A 16687-nucleotide genomic window follows, 5' to 3' on the forward strand; every position below is an offset into this window, starting at 1 on the left:
GTATTGTATCCTTGTTTGGGCTTGGTCCGATGACGACGCACTACATCACGATCATGTGATCTTTATATAATGGATCACAGAGAGGATGGTTCAGACCATGGAGGAGAGTGTAGCACAGATGAGGTGTGTGCAGAAGGAGAGGCTGGCACAAGACAAGTTGACTTCTATGGAGAGGCAGATTCGGACCCTTGAAGAGAGGATGGCATGGGTCTCTGAGAGGATGACCCAGCTGAGCCTAGAAATGGACAGGTTGGCACAGAGGCTGAACCTGCTCGAGCATGAGAGGGTGGCACAACAGGCACATGCCCTTGAGGCCGTGGAGGCACATGCTAATCTGGATATTAACCCGGTTGTCGAGATTGTCCAAGCACCAGTCAATGTGCAGTTCATAAACTGTCTACCACACATTGCTATCCATGATACAGTGGAGGACTCCTGTCCAATCTGCTGTAGTGAATATATTCAAGGCCAGGTGTACACTAATTTGCCTTGTAAGCATGGTTTCCACAGAGGGTGCATTGCCTTGTGGCTCCAAAGGTCTGGCACGTGCCCAGTGTGCCGTCATGTCTTGATACCGCCCACCCCCCTCCCATAGTTAGTTACTTTATTGACACAATTGTATAAAACATTAAGTCAAAACGATAATCAAAATAATACACTCCCCATCTTGCAGAAGCACCCCTCGCAGCAGGGGCCATGCCCCAGCCAGCCTCCCAGAAGCTTTTCTTTTGAATACTTGCAATTTGTTTAAATCAGAGTCCAGTGCATTAATGAAAATAATAAATAGCAGAAAATAAATAAATATATAAATATATAAATAAATAAATAAATAAATAAAGACGATACAAACAACCTAAAGCTAGGCCTAATATCAACATGGCTTCCATGTCAGTCTCAGTCATCATGTGGGCTATGATGTCAGACATCTACAGTACTGCATGATCTCCAAATTTGGGAAAAGTTTTAAATAAAATAGATAAACTGTATTAAACTCATCTACTGCCAAAACGAAATATGACTGATATGAAATACAAGTTTTTTTTCCAAAGTCTAGACCACTAAAGTTGTGATTTTTTTTTTACTCTTTGCATCACTCTCAGGACCACTTGGAGGTTGGAGCCATGTGAAATCAAGTGACCGCAAAAAAAATCAGCTGATTCAATCCCCATGGGCTGTTTTAGAAAATGCATACCATTTATTCCAAAGGCAGCGTGAATTTATTTTTTGGAATTATTAAAAAAAATAGAAAAATATACTTTTGTATGACATATTGTGCAGGAGAAGTTAAGAAGCCTAGAGGCTTATAAAGAAATTCATAAAAATCATACATATTATAAAAAAAAAATGATACGTTCAATAAACATGCTTAAATATAATATACACTACACATATACATACAATAAAGTACATGCATATATACTACAAACTCTACAGACCTGTACACACACATAACCAAATACAGATCTATCTACTACCGCCTGTAACTCTGCATTGGATTATCGGCCACCGGAACTTTTTTTTCCAGACTTAAAGAGAGCCATGTGCGTCTTTTGAGACCATCCATGAGCGGATCGTGGCAACGCATAATATTCTATGATTTAATAAAGGTTAGTGAAAAACTCTGATTGCTGGCAGTGGCGGATAGGCAATGTTGTCGACAAATCAATGTAAACAAGACCAGTAATACGTTAACCCCATGTCACACCGAAAGTGGTGACCCATTGAATACAGTAGAAAAACAGGGAAATATAGGTCTTAAATGTAAGTAACACCATTCTTTTTTGGTAAGTAACTAATTACTAAATTGCTAAATTAACTCGTTAGATTACCCCGTTACCCAAAAAAGTAATCCCTTACAGTAACGCAGTTAATTTTAACGCTGTTACACCCAACACTGGCAATAAACTATAATTTTGTATATTGTACTCGGTCCCTACTCTAATAAAGTAATTTATTTTACCACCAACATGAATGGTAGCCTATTGCTAAATATCATACTAACCAATGCAATGCCAACACAGTGATACTAATGCAGTGCTAATGCAACTAATGCTACTAACACAGTGCTAACTCAGCACTAGCAGGAGAGCAATGATAACAATGCAGATACATTGCCGTTGCCACTAATGCTACTTACAGGAATACTGGCACACTAACACAACCAATATGATTATGATTCTAGCATAAAAAAGTGCTACGCTACTAAACCATATTATTAGTTATACTGCTAATATTATTATTTTGAATAGTGCATTACTAATGCAAATATAATTTATATACCAATATTAATGAGTAGAGTAGCTTTTCACTCTGTGTGTGTGTGTGTGTGTGTGTGTGTGTGTGTGTGTGTGTGTGTGTGTGTGTGTGTGTGGGGGGGGGGGGGGGTGATCTAGGTGAGGAGTCCTTACAATGCGTGCCCTCACACACAGGTTGATCTTGCCAGCCCAGGATCTGTGTGTGTATGTCTCTGTGTTTGTAAGAAGGGGGAGCTACAGAAGCTAGTAGACAAATGAATGAGTCTCAAGAGTTCAAGCTCCCAGCCTGCTCTCAATGCAAACAGGCCACACCACCATGTCATTTTATTTTTATCTTTCTTGCCAATTCATAATTAACCCTCAAAGATGGGTCCAGGCAGAGACCCCCATGGATCATCAAGGTGGTTTCAGGCGGTCCTCAGCTAAATTATCGATACTGAACATTTGTACACGTATGGGAGTCTGTGGCCTAATGTACTTGTATACCAAACCAGGCTCCTTGAAATTAAGAAGTGTGAGAACCATTGCCCATGTAGTTCCTGTCACTGCCAACCCCTTACTGTTGTTTTTCGGGCAGAGTGTACAGTATGTGATGTCGTCAGCCGCTTCTTCCCTTCACCTGACAGGGAGGAGTTTCTCTGGGATTGCGTAATGCAGGGGTCTTCAACAGGGGGTCCGGGACCATTAGGGGGTCCTCAGAGTTACTACAGGGGGTCCTCCAAATCTTCCAATCCTTTTTATATTAACAACTTGAACCCTAGTGTCCATATTCTGAGAACTGTAGCCAAAATTAGCAGTATAAGTATTGACCGTTCAAGTGGTTAAATATCTGAAAACACAAATTGACATGAATCCAAAATACACTGATTTTTTGCTGTCAAACGATGAAACTATATGGAATCTATGAAAAGGTTGTGGGGGGTCCCTGCTTCATCTCTCTCTCTCAACTAAGGGGTCCTTGGCCTGAAAACGTTGAAGACTCCTGGCGTAATGCGTACTGAGGAATACGCTAGGCGTCCCAGTTCCACTCAGAATGTCCTCCCCATCTGGTTCCACAGGCCTGGCCAAGTGGAGGCACCGTGGAGGATTTGCAGACATATTTCTGTGCACATTAAATATTAACGTAGGCTTCAACGAGGACGCATAATGAAAAATAATTCCTCATGATAATAAAATGTCTTAATCTATGTTGCTGGCATTTTCTCAGCAGTTTTGATATTTAATATCACTCTCTATACATTTGTGTTATGAGGAGAAGACTAATGTTTCTGCTTTCCCTCCTCTTATGTTGTGTAACTGTCTCTTTACCTTCCACTAGGGATGGGACGATAAGCGATATTATCGTTTATCGTGATAAAAAACACTCATGATAATCGTATCGTGGAGATTTAATTTATCGCGATACCTCCTCCATCATGCACTGGGATCAAGTCACCTTTTATTTGCCGAGCTGCATATCCGGTATTAAATCCTCTATATTTTTTTGCAAATGTTCCGCCCAAGGATAATGGATTTTCATTATCGCGATAATATTGTAAATCGCGATTTCTTTTAATAATAATAATAATAATAATCGTGATATAATCGTGAATAATCGTGATATGAAATGTTCATATCGTCCCATCCCTACCTCCCACTACCCTCCTCTACTCACCTACAGTTCTCTGCTCCGCTACAGCCTCGAGTGCAGTGGTGTGAAGTAACTAAGTACATTTACTCAAGTACTGTACTTAAGTACAATTTTGAGGTACTTTTACTTTTCTGGAGTATATCCAATTTTCAGCACTTTTACGTATACTCCACTACATGTCAGAGACAAATATTGCACTTTTACTCCACTGCAATTATTTGAAAACTTTAGATTATTATTACAAAACATTACATCAACAACCTCAGCCCTATATACCGGTACGTACATTTTGGCCATTTGAAAACAGCCAATCTACAACCTATTACTATTTTCAAAAGATTTGTATACATTCGAAAAGTTGTGAAATGGGTATACAGTATTCTGCACAATGAGTACTTTCTACTTGGTACTTTAAGTACATATTGATACCAATACTTTTGTACTTTTACTTGAGTAAATCTTTAATTCCAGACGTTTACTTGTAACAGAATGTTTCTACATTGCAGTATTGATACTTTTACTTAAGTGAGTACTTTCTCCACCACTGCAGTTTTTCTTCGGTGGCTACACTACAGAGGTGCCTAGTTAACATGCTTTATGTGCACACACATACACTGAACACACGTACACTACAATGGACCCACTGCACTTATGGCTATGCTGAGTGAGTGACTAACTGGTCTTTTTTAAATGTCAATGTTTTGATGCTTACAGCGTCTAATCTATCCCATTCCCAACCTAATGAAAACCTTTAGCACAGGCAACAGAGAACACAACTAAATGATGACTATAGTTTGGAATGGCCCATCCTGAATCTTGTACTGGTGTTCTGTACTGTGTCATTGTCTGTGTTCGGTATGTTCTGTATATGTGCGTGTTTGCATGCAAACTTGCGTGCATGTTCTAACAGAATAACGGGATGGGAACACAGTCTCATTTCAGTGTTTTTCTTCCTACTACTTTTTTCTTTTTTACAAACATCTCCACTTGATTACTATTACTACCGGTAAGACGTGTCTCTTTTACCCGTTATCTTCCATCAGTGTCTACATTTTGTAAACAAGGTTAGCTTTTTGTCTATTAGGTGCCCCCACATCTCAGGCTGTCGGCAGCAAAAAGACTCCAAGTTAAAGTAAATATGAGGGCTATACTAGTAACACGAGACATACTGGTAACACGAGAGAGAGAGAGAGAGAGAGAGAGAGAGAAAGCGAGAGAGAAAGAGACGAGGAGAACTTGCACTGAATCCCATGCTCTCTCTAGAAGCAAGCAAAGATCTATAAGGGACATAGGTAGACCTCCCCTCCCCGCTCACATCTCCAGGAATGGAGGGGGCGACAAGAGAGTGCATGTGGGCTGTTTTGAAGGGCTCAATCATTAACTCCACTTCTCTCTCTCTCTCTCTCTCTCTCTCTCTCTCTATCTCTCTCTCTCTCTATTTCTCTGAACGGTCGGTTATTGCTTTTGCTCTCATTTTTAAAGTGCCAGGGTTGACCCTTGTGTGGGCAGCAGTAGGCACCCCCACTGACAAGCACACACTTGATGCTGTGTGTGTGTGCGTGTGCGTGTGCGTGTGCGTGTGTGTGTGTGTGTGTGTGGGCTGGATTCTGTTTAGGACCAGAAAGAGAAAGCTGAAAGGGTGAAGTAGGAAGAAAATTAAGGGAAGAGATGCAGAGAAAGAGGGAGAGATAATGGCTCTAGAAGACGTTGGTAACAAATCCCACAACACCCTGCCTCCACGCCGTGGCATTGCCATGCAGCGTGACTCTGCATCTGTGAGCACACTCAAGCGTGCGACGGATTGAAAGTCCTGTTTGAAGCCCCACATAACTTTAATCATACGGGCCAAATCTCCCGTGACGACGTGTCCACATGGCTGATCTGTTCTGAGATGAGGGCAATATGACTTCACATCAATATCAATATCACCCGTATTTCAAACCTTAGCCTCAATTATGATCTGTTCCTTCCTCCGCGTCATCAGTGCCCATAACCTCGGTGGGGTTGGCAAAAGGGCCTTTCTGTGTGGAGTTTGCATGTTCTCCCCGTATCTCCTAGGGTAGGTACTCTCACAAAAAATATGCAGTAATCCGGGTCTCTATACTAGGGCATTCACCAAATATTCGAATATTCGAATATCAAAGTCACTATTCGACATTGTTCACCGAAGTCGAATATTCGCTTATTATAATTGTTTTATTGTTTTCTCTTTAAAATATATATATATATATATTTCTTCATGGTTTATAAAGCTTGGCTAGATAGGAAGTCATATAGTCCATGGGCCATACGAGATGTTGGTATCGGAAAGGTGGCAAAGGTTATCATGCATTTTTGAAAAGCTCTTTATCTGTAGATTATATTTTGGTATGATAACCCATTCTGAGACACAGCTAAATTGGTGTTATCAGCCGCTAGAGTTGGTGTCCCATTAACTTTACATTACAGGGGGAAAAAAGCAAAAAATTAATCTGCTTTAAGTAACATATGAGGGGTCAAACTAGGGGGTTTTCATGATTCTGAATCCATTGCAAGCATTTGTTTTGCATAAAAAACATTCATTGGGCTAAAACGGCCCCCACAAAAGTGTGAAAAGTGATGACTCATCACTTTTCATCACTAAACCATAGTCTTATGGGGCAGTTTTTTAGCCCAAGGAATGTTTTTTTGTGCAAAACAGATGCTTGCAATGGATTCAGAATCATGAAAAACCCCTAGTTTGACCCCTCATATGCTACTTAAAGCAGATTCTTTTTTTGCTTTTTTTCCCTGTAATGTAAAGTTAAAGGGATATAACACTTTCAAAACTTTTTTTTCGTCTAATCAGGCTTGTATGAACACCCTGAACAGTTTTTAATTTGCTTCATTCAGTATTTAGATATTTGATGTAAATGTTACCAGCTCCAACACGCCCAGGCCCTCTCCACATACACACCCATTGTAACTTCAAACTCCATTTTAACCATGATAGATTCATTAAAAACACACATTATTTTTTCTGGTGACTCATAATACCCTCCTAATACGTGAGCAGACCGTGTTTTTTCAATAACCTTTTTCATTTGTTTTTAATAATTCTTTGGGAAAATGGAAAACATTAAATACAATAATATTTTATTGAAAATAAATGAAAAAAGTTATTGAAAAAACACGGTCTGCTCACGTATTAGGAGGGTATTATGAGTCACCAGAAAAAATAATGGGTGTTTTTAATGAATCTATCATGGTTAAAATGGAGTTTGAAGTTACAATGAGTGTGTATGTGGAGAGGGCCTGGGCGTGTTGGAGGTGGTAACATTTACATCAAATATCTAAATACTGAATGAAGCAAATTAAAAACTGTTCAGGGTGTTCATACAAGCCTGATTAGACGAAAAAAAAGTTTTGAAAGTGTTATATCCCTTTAAGTTCAAAAATGCATGATAACCTTTGCCACCTTTCCGATACCAACATCTCGTATGGCCCATGGACTAATAAGAATGATTTGTCAATGCCCCTGGTGGATAAATTTGTTAATGCTCTATACCAGGGGTTCTCAAACTTTTTTAGGCCGTAACCCCCAAAATAAACATATTTGAACTGGGGACCCCCACCCTGACAAGCACTTGGAATTGTAGGTATTACATTTAATGTGACTCAGTTCCGCAGATAAATATTGTGAAAATAGCCGATCTACATGCTCACAACGCGAGGCGTCCCAAAACCAGGGACACTCCCCCCTGTCAGGTGAAAAGAAGCGACTTGGACTCCTCGTGCACAGAAGGAAGCATGAGGTCAGTCCATTGTCTCCCCAGGTTGGCAGAGGGAGTTTAGCGCCCAGGATTACATTTAGGGTCACCAACCGTCCCGTAAAATACGGGATCGTCCCGTTTTTGGAAACTAAAAGTCGTGTCCCGTATTGAACTGATACGGGACGCTCTTTGTCCCGTATTTGAAGGTTGGGGGATAAATATGAATGACGGGATGATTTAATTGAGAAATGACAGTGATTCTGCCTGTCAGTGAGCTTCCACTCTGCTCTCCTCTGAGACAAGTTCTGCATCCCATTGCTGTGTGAGGCGCTGCGCTGTTTGTAGGCAGCTCATTGGCTCATTAACACAGTGTTGCTAAGACACAATCTCCGGCCCCTACACCAATCCCTTCCCATGGGCTGTAGGTTGCCTGCGCGAGAGTGTGTGCGAGCGAGCATACGACAGTACTCGGCTCAGAACATTGTTTAATGTAGGTGGCCCAAAGACACCCGAATTAATATTGTGAAAGGAAAAATATGATTTAATATAGGAAAATACCCGTTTTAGTCAACTTTATAACCGAAAATACCAGATTTTTCGGTGGCGCCTTCGGCCTTCGGCGCCGCCACTTTCCTCAGAAGTATAATGAGGTGTCCCGTATTTGAAACTCTGGGAGTTGGCAACCCTAATTACATTAGATAATTGATAATGGGTTACAAAATCGTGGGATGGGCGCCCGCTGGCCTACTGGTCCAGGCGCATACCACATAGGCATTGCCACATAGGCATTGATGCCTGGCGGCGTCGGCGGTTCGATTCCCGATCCGGACAACCTTTGCTGCATGTCACTCCCCATCTCTCTCCCCCCATTTCCTGTCAGTCTACTGTCCTATCTAATAAAGGCATAAAAGCCCCAAAACAAATCTTATAATCTTATAATAAAAAATAAAAAAATAATCGTGGGATAAAAATGTAGTTTAAAAAAAGAAAATTACATGTTAGGCATTTGTGAGGAAAGGTACTTAATGTGTTGTTTCTACATGATTTTTATGTGCTGAATCCATTTCTGCTTATGTTGAGAGCTACTGTATCATAATACAATACTGAGTCATAAATTGAGAAATTAGCATAATTAATCGTCACAAACTGGATATGGCTATAATTATGATTAGTTAACTTATAAAGGTGATCTATCTTTCCTTATTTGCATGAATTTGCATGAACAATTAAGTAAAACCGGGAAATTCCTACATTTCCTTTTTTTAGACAACTATAAAGATGATCTTATAGGGGGATCTTATATAGTGTAAATCTAAATAAAATCGTGGTCCATTGTAATTCAATTCCTCGGATTAACCTACATGAGCAAGATAAAGTCGGCTAATGGTTCTAAATATTGGTTTCAATATTGTTTGGTTAATTGCCCAGTCTTCCCAGAACCTCAGTTCATACAAAATGGAGAAAAAAAAAGAAAAGAAAAAAAAGTTTGTTCATCAATGCCATGGTGTCCATGTAAATACTGTGCTTTGTCATGTTTTATTTATTTATTTACTTACTTACAGTACATGTACAGTATATACGGTCTTGGCAACTATGTTGTGTACTCTTCTACCCTTCCATAGACCTGGTTGTGTTGAATGCTTTGACAGTAACAGTGTTGCTCCACAAAACTCCTCATATCACCGGAGGAATGAAAGTAGTATTATGTCAGGTTGCCTATACTGTAGTATAAATACCATTTTCTTTTCAAACATAAAAAAAATATATTTATTTTGTATAATTATTTAAAAAATATATATACATTTTAAAACAAACACAAAAGAATCTACAAGCTCAATCTACAAGCTCACAATGCGGTTGGCTCTTTCTTATTTTCACAATTTTCAACCAGTTTCAGTGTGTTGATTAGTTTTGATGCAGTCTTTTTCTTTGCATTCCTTTTTTATTATTATTATTAGTATTATAAATATTTTAAAAGTCCTTAAATCGTCTCTTCACTCTGATATGGGGGCCGCCCCAAAATCATGTGGGGACCCCCATCAGGTCGCGACCCACAGGTTGAGAACCACTGCTGTACAGAGACAGACAAAAGCAGAGAGAACATAAAACATGTGCACGGTTTTGAATTGTGGCTAATATGCGAGAAACATGTTCTTTCTCTGTCTCCCTCGGTGTGCTAGCTGCCACTCAGAAGTAATTATCTTCAGGACTTCAGAAAATCATCTTTGTCCTTTTCTTTCTCGTGGGTTCTGTCATGAGCGAGTCTGCTTTAGTTTCTATTCCTAACAAATCGATAATCCTTTCATCTTGAAAATGTGTCTTCAATGTAGAGAGAAAAGGTATCATAGGTTATCATTGTTGCAGAAGAAAATGAGTCCACTCAACTCAGATATTCTTCATGAAAGGTACCAGGGATGTACTGTTCTGAATTACTTTCTTTGATATGTGCCATATATATTCCATTTCTGTTCTCTGGTATATGGCATTTTTTCGGACAAACACCTATGTCGCACCGCTGATCCGACCAATATGTCTGAATCATAGTGTAGTGAGATACCTGTTGTACCCGTCTGTCTGTGCCCCTTTTGTGCCCATATATGGAGATTGGTCTGTTTCTGTCTTTCTACCTGCGTCCCTTTGTGCCCATACACTATCTGGAGATTCATGATGTCATCAGTATATGCCCATATTGGAATGCCCATATATGGGCTTATGGTTCGATCGTCGATTCTGGACAACTGCATATCTCACAACCTAATCAGAATGGGGTCGTGTGTATGTATGTCTGTATGTCTGTATGTCCCAATGTCTTGCATCTGCAACTCCACGTTCAGCAGTTGTTCAATTGTCTCAAAAACATAATACAAAAATCAACAACGCATGTTCCTTGCTGACCATCAAATTTTTTTTTTTTATTTTTTTTAAATATGAGCGCCCGTTAGGGCGCGATTTCTAGATGTGAGCGGCCGCGCAGCGGCCGCAAACTTCTAGTCTGTCTAAACGGAAGGCACAGTATGATATTTTATTTAGCTGTTTTCTCGAATCTTTCTTTTCCTGGAACGTTAGAATGCTATAATGGAAGCCATTGTTCTCTTTAAAAAATAAAAAAGTTGAAAAACCTGCCGACATCACTGGTAGGCAGGTTTCTGAACTGTCCATATAGCCTTCCTCTGAGACCCAGACACAAAATTGTATTACCATGAACATTAGTGAGGACCATTTATATGAAGATAAGTTGAACATTTTTTATAATTTATTTTTTGGCTTTTATGCCTTTATTGATAGTATACAGTAGACTGACAGGAAATGGGGAGAGAGAGAGATGGGGAGTGACATGCGGCAAAGGTCGTCCAGATCGGGAATCGGACCGGCGACGCCGCGGCAACCATGCCTATGTGGCGGTGCCTATGTGGTATGCGCCTTGACCAGTAGGCCACCGGACGCCCGAAAATGGTTAATTTTAATATAATATTTTTACTCTTTTGTTTTGTGCTCTCTCATTTTGCAGGAGGTCCATGAAATCCTGAAGGAGTACGAGCTGAAGTACTGCTTTGTGGATCGCAACAAAGGCACAGGTAAACCCTAACTGTACCACCGACACACGCACGCACGCGTGCACACGCGCACACACACACACACGCACACACACACACACACACACACACACACACACACACACACACACACACACTAGGCCTAGGGCATTAACGACTTGTGATTTTTACAAGTCGACTCGACTCATTAAAAAGTTGAGTTGAAGTCGACTTTATCGTTTGATGACGTCATCACATCACACACAACCCCCCAATTATTTTGGGGAGTCCCCAGATGATTAACTTAATGTGAAACATTGTTTTCTCACTCGACTGTAAACAAACCAACATAAAGTTTAAGTGTATAGAGGGTAGCTTCACATTTCTAAAGTGCCAATTTAAGGACTTTTTTAATATCTCTAAAATGGCAAATTAAACATTGTCCAAATTGTCAAATATATAGAGGCAGAAATTGTGAAAATAGCCGATCTACATGCTCACAACGCCTCGCAGCACGAGGCGTTGTGAGCATGTAGATCTGCTATTTTCACAATAGAAACTTTTTTTTTTTCCAGCTTCGACTTTCTCTGGTGGGAGTCGACTTGTGTAATGAAGTCGACTGAGTCGACTTTTTCGTTAATGCCCTAACACACACACACACACACACACACACACACACACACACACACACACACACACACACACACACACACACACCACAAACACACACACACACACACACACACACACACACACACACACACACACACACACACACACACACACACACACACACACACACAGAAGGTTCCTTCGCCTACGTATGTGTGTGTGTGTGTATGTGTGTGTGGGTGTGTGTCTGTATCTTTCCTGGGCAGTCGTAAATTGAGCCTATATATAGCTGGAGAGCATTTAGCCAAGCACCTGAAAGGCAACACCTTTCAAAGCAGGGAACAGTAAACAACTGAGATATCAAAGCTCTGCTACGTGGTAGGGGTGAGGACCCGGGAGGCAAAGGGCACCTCAGAGGGTTTCTGAGGACCTGTTTACATTTACACAACAATTCTTGTGGGGAAAAATTCAAGCTGCAATGCATCTCCTTTTGTCTCGGTGTCCGACCTGCACTCACTCCTTCTGTCTTGTGTTATGCACCTCACGCAGTATTCATCCTTTCTGTCATACCTTTGGCTGCCACCATTATCCTTCAATTCAGTCATTCTCTCTCTTTCTTTCTCTCTCATTTTCCCCGTATCCTTTACTGACTCCTCTTTCACCATCTTGTTTGACTTAAACAGAGCACCGCTCATTGCATTTCAAAGACTTCAGCTGTGTTGACAGCTAGCATCTGGCCCGTTCATCATTAGCCTCTTGAATTTGTTTGGAGTCCAATTTCCATAATGTCTTCAGAGATGATCACTTCAGGAGGACTTAAAAGGTGATAGTATTCTCTAAGGATCAACACTATTAAGGATCCTGGTATGATAGAATGCTGCAGGAAAAAGGGCAGACGTTGAACTACGCCTGTGACTGCGAGGCTCTGAACCGCTCTTATAAATAGATGTTAGATTGTAGGAGGAAGGGTTTGATCGGAACTAACAGGGAACCACAACATTTTAAAAGAGCATTTAACCACTTAAACACTAAATACTTGTTGACTGGGGTCCCCCATACTAGTACTATACCTCAGGCTTTTTTCCCTGTACACCAAACAGGCTACAAGCTCTCCACTATGTGCATAAATGTTGATTTGTGTGTGTGTGTGTGTGTGTGTGTGTGTGTGTGTGTGTGTGTGTGTGTGTGTGTGTGTGTGTGTGTGTGTGCGTGCGTGCGTGTGTGCGTGTGCGTGTGTGTGTACAGTATGTATGAAAGTCATTAAATCAACTTATTATCAGTACGTTTATCAGTACGTGTGGTGTATATGTGTATTGTATCTGTAATGGTGTGTGTTGTGTGTGTATTTGTGTGTCAGGAATCGTCTGCATGTCGGAAGATTACTGGCGGCTCCAATTAGAGGTGTAGAGAGAGGATTGATTCCTAGTCTTCTGGGATTGTCACCGTATATACTCGCGCGAGTGCATGCATGCATGCATGCGTGTGTGTTTGTGTGTGTGGGTGTGAAAGCCTTGATCCCCATACAGCTCCCTAGCTTGTCACCGACCTTCCGGAACCCCTCTCAACTCCCATGTCAGAACACAGATCCCATAAGGTCAAACTTAAGGAATGTGCTGTACCCATGAATTCGCCCCTGTTTGTGTGTGTGTGTGTGTGTGTGTGTGTGTGTGTGTGTGTGTGTGTGTGTGTGTGTGTGTGTGTGTGTGTGTGCGTGCGTGTGTGCACGTCGCAAGTGCACGTGTCTGTCCGCAAAGGTTTGTGTGGCCTCACAAGCTATAGGATCAGTGTGTATGGTGGCTGGAAAAGCTCTCAGACTAACCGTTTACACAATCTGACAATGGAATCATTCTCTCTCTCTCTCTCTCTCTCTCTCTCTCTCTCTCTCTCTCTCTCTCTCTCTCTCTCTCTCCTGCTCTGTCACAGTTTAGCTCTCTCCTGCTCTGTCACAGTTTAGCTCTCTTTATCACTCTGGTTTACATTCAGTGTTGCTGACCTGAAAGAAATAACCCATTCTCTGTCCTCCCCTTTTCTCTCACTTGCCCACATTCTCTAGTTTTTCAATCTTTTCTTAATTCTTCACTTTCCAAACCAAGTACATAAGCGAAACCCTCCCATCTCTCTCTCTCTCTCTCTCTCTCTCTCTCTCTCTCTCTCTCTCTCTCTCTCTCTCTCTCTCTCTCTCTCTCTCTCTCTCCCTCCCTCCCTCCCTCAACCTCAGTCTCATCCAGGACACTGAGGTAATCTTAGACCTGCCCGTCTGACCCCGGAACACCTTAACATGACCCTTGCTGCTGGTGACATTTAAGTGGACGTGTCCGCCAGCCGTGTTAGCCAGCGCTTAACAGCTGCTTGTTGGAGGAAGCACTGATCATGGCCCCTCCTGTCTCTACATATTACTACATTAGCAAGACAGTAAGCAAGTACAGCTTTTAGATGGGCTATTTCTGATAAGTATATTGTATATGGATGTACCAATATATTCCACTTACGGTTGTAAGTCTACTATTCTGCTATTTTTTAAATGTAAAAAACATTTCCCCACCTATAATGACATGCCCAAAATTGAGACACCAGTTTTGAAGTGTTCAACAAATATTTACTAATATTAAGCTCTCATAACTGCAAACATGCCTAGTACTGTTAGAAACACAGATTGTTAATATATAGTAAACATGTCAACCTAGAGTTGTGCATACAGTACTGTAGTTCAGCTGTGTCATCTGTAATGGCCTTTACTGTAATTTGGGGTGTCTGGTTGTGTTTTTCAGTTTGTTTTGGCATCTTCAGCACCCTCTGGTGTTCTTACAGATGATTCATCTACAGATGAACAAACAGCCTACTTACTGCAACTAGCCCTTACCCGTTCAAAGATATGAGCTCCGAAATGATGTGCAGTGTGTGGGTTATGGGATGTGCACTGTGCACACAGTATATGAGGGATGGAAAGTAACTTTAACTGGTGCTTGCATGCTAATATGTAGGAGCATCAATGTAAGAAATACCCGTTCCATTTAACAGCTACAGAGATACTGTGTACCGATCTGCATGATTTTTGGACAACATCTGTAACAGGGCCAGAACCCCCCCCCCCCCCCCCCCCCCCCCCCGCCCGCCCGCCCGCCCGCCTGCCTGTGTGTGTGTGTGTGTGTGTGTGTGGGTTTGTGTGTGATTGTGCATGGCCTGAACAACAGCGCCCCTCCCTTAACATGTGTGGTCACAAAAGGTACTGTAGGCTAAATAGATATAGATACACCATAAAAATGCGAATATACAGCATACGATTTGTGAAAGTGACAAACGGGCTTCACAGTTATGTTAGGTGTGTTCATATGCTAATGGTGATGCGATTTCAGATCAATTGCTCCAGCCACTGAGGAGAAACGCTGTTTCAGACAGACAGACAGACAGACAGACAGACAGACACTCACTCACTCACTCAGACAGACAGACAGACAGACACTCACTCACTCACTCAGACATTCGCAAAATTATAGTATAGATAGTTTTGCATCGCTTTGCGGTGTGCAAATAAAAAACACTGTTCCTTGGTGGGTGCAGCCATGTATTAATGACTGTATAGGCAATGGTGCGTTACGGTGTCAAAGACGGAAGCGGTATTAATCTTTCCGTGGTGGCATCTGTTTGTTAAAAAATGCGTTGGTTATGGTACTAATAAGCCTGATTGGCAAGTAGGTGGCTGTGAAGGACATACAGTAGTGCACTTATGACCTGTTGTTACAACCCTTGTCTCTAAAGGTGCAACACAGGAGGGGGAACGTATGAAACCATTAAATAACCAAGTGATGTATTCTCAAAATAAGGAAGCTAACTACTGTATAAAAAGGATGATGTACATGTGCATCAGAGCATCAGTAGACGCATTGGTGTAGGCGAGTGTGTGGGTGTAGAATATGTTATGTGTGTGGCAAGGTGTGAACTAAACAAATAAAGTGTGCGGCGGGGTGGAGAGAGGCCGCACTGGGACCTGGCAGCAGCCTGAATGCTGCTGAAGAATACCCACAGACTCAGGTGTACTGTGTGTACTGTCTACTGTACCTACATACTGTATATGGTGACCAGACGTCCCTGTTTGGCTGGGATTGTCCCGGTTTCAAGCTGGATGGACTGACAAACATCTATAAAACAGAAAAAGATTGTGGTTTTCAACATTGACTACTAAATTGTGACCACAATAAAAATAATAACACTTGTTTTGATTGCTCACATAGATGTTTATTAGTTCTGTTCATTTGAAAGATACAGGGGTCGACTGGGCATCTGGCATACAGCCGGGCATATGTCTGGTCACTCTGGTGGGCCGACTATACAAGTCGGCCCACCAACTTACATATATATTTTTTGCTACCATTTTAGAATAGTTACAGTAATTCTTGGGCTGGGCGGCCACTAAGTGGAGAGGACCAATCCTTCAGTAGCACCGGCCCACAGAGCAGAGAGACATCACGATTGGCCCACCGGCTTGTCTATCATCTGAATACTGGCCTAGTAGCCCAATCACAGGCTACTGTGGCCCAGGAGTCCCACCCAAACATTTAACAGCTGATACAAGCCCACAACGCATTGCTGCCTCAACACGCTGTGGTCTTGTAGATCTTCTGTGTTCGGTTCGCCCGGTCTGGGCCAAGATGCCAAGGCCGAATTTATGTCCCAGTCCAGCCCTGGAAAGATATAATCACTATCTGTGCCACGTGCTAATATTATTGTTCGCCCCATTTTGCCGATGAATAGATCTGCTTTTAGGTACTCTGAGGGAGCACTTTACATCTACCCTACCAAATAGAAAAAAGAAAAAAAAGAAGATCCAAAGCAGCAGGTGGTAGCTGGGATGGTGAAGGGTAAGCAGCATATCTTAGACGGGCAGCAGCAGCATGAGACAACACAGCAAGCAAGCAAATAAGTGATGAT

The 16687-nt window shown here is 41.6% G+C and overlaps 1 protein-coding gene across 1 annotated transcript in view; it reads left to right on the forward strand.

The window, feature by feature from the left end:
- Nucleotides 1-16687, forward strand: part of raver2 (ribonucleoprotein, PTB-binding 2) — a gene marked incomplete at both ends in the record, with an annotated part of 111930 nt that overhangs the window by 14501 nt on the left and 80742 nt on the right. Inside the window, one exon of the mRNA XM_080724360.1 lies at nt 11125-11191. Coding sequence (XP_080580486.1) covers nt 11125-11191 — 67 coding nt within the window. The remainder of the gene's footprint in view (nt 1-11124; nt 11192-16687) is intronic.

The sequence above is a fragment of the Nannobrachium achirus genome (assembly GCF_963921795.1).
Source record: "Nannobrachium achirus genome assembly, chromosome: 1".
Classification (NCBI taxonomy): Eukaryota; Metazoa; Chordata; class Actinopteri; order Myctophiformes; family Myctophidae; genus Nannobrachium; species Nannobrachium achirus.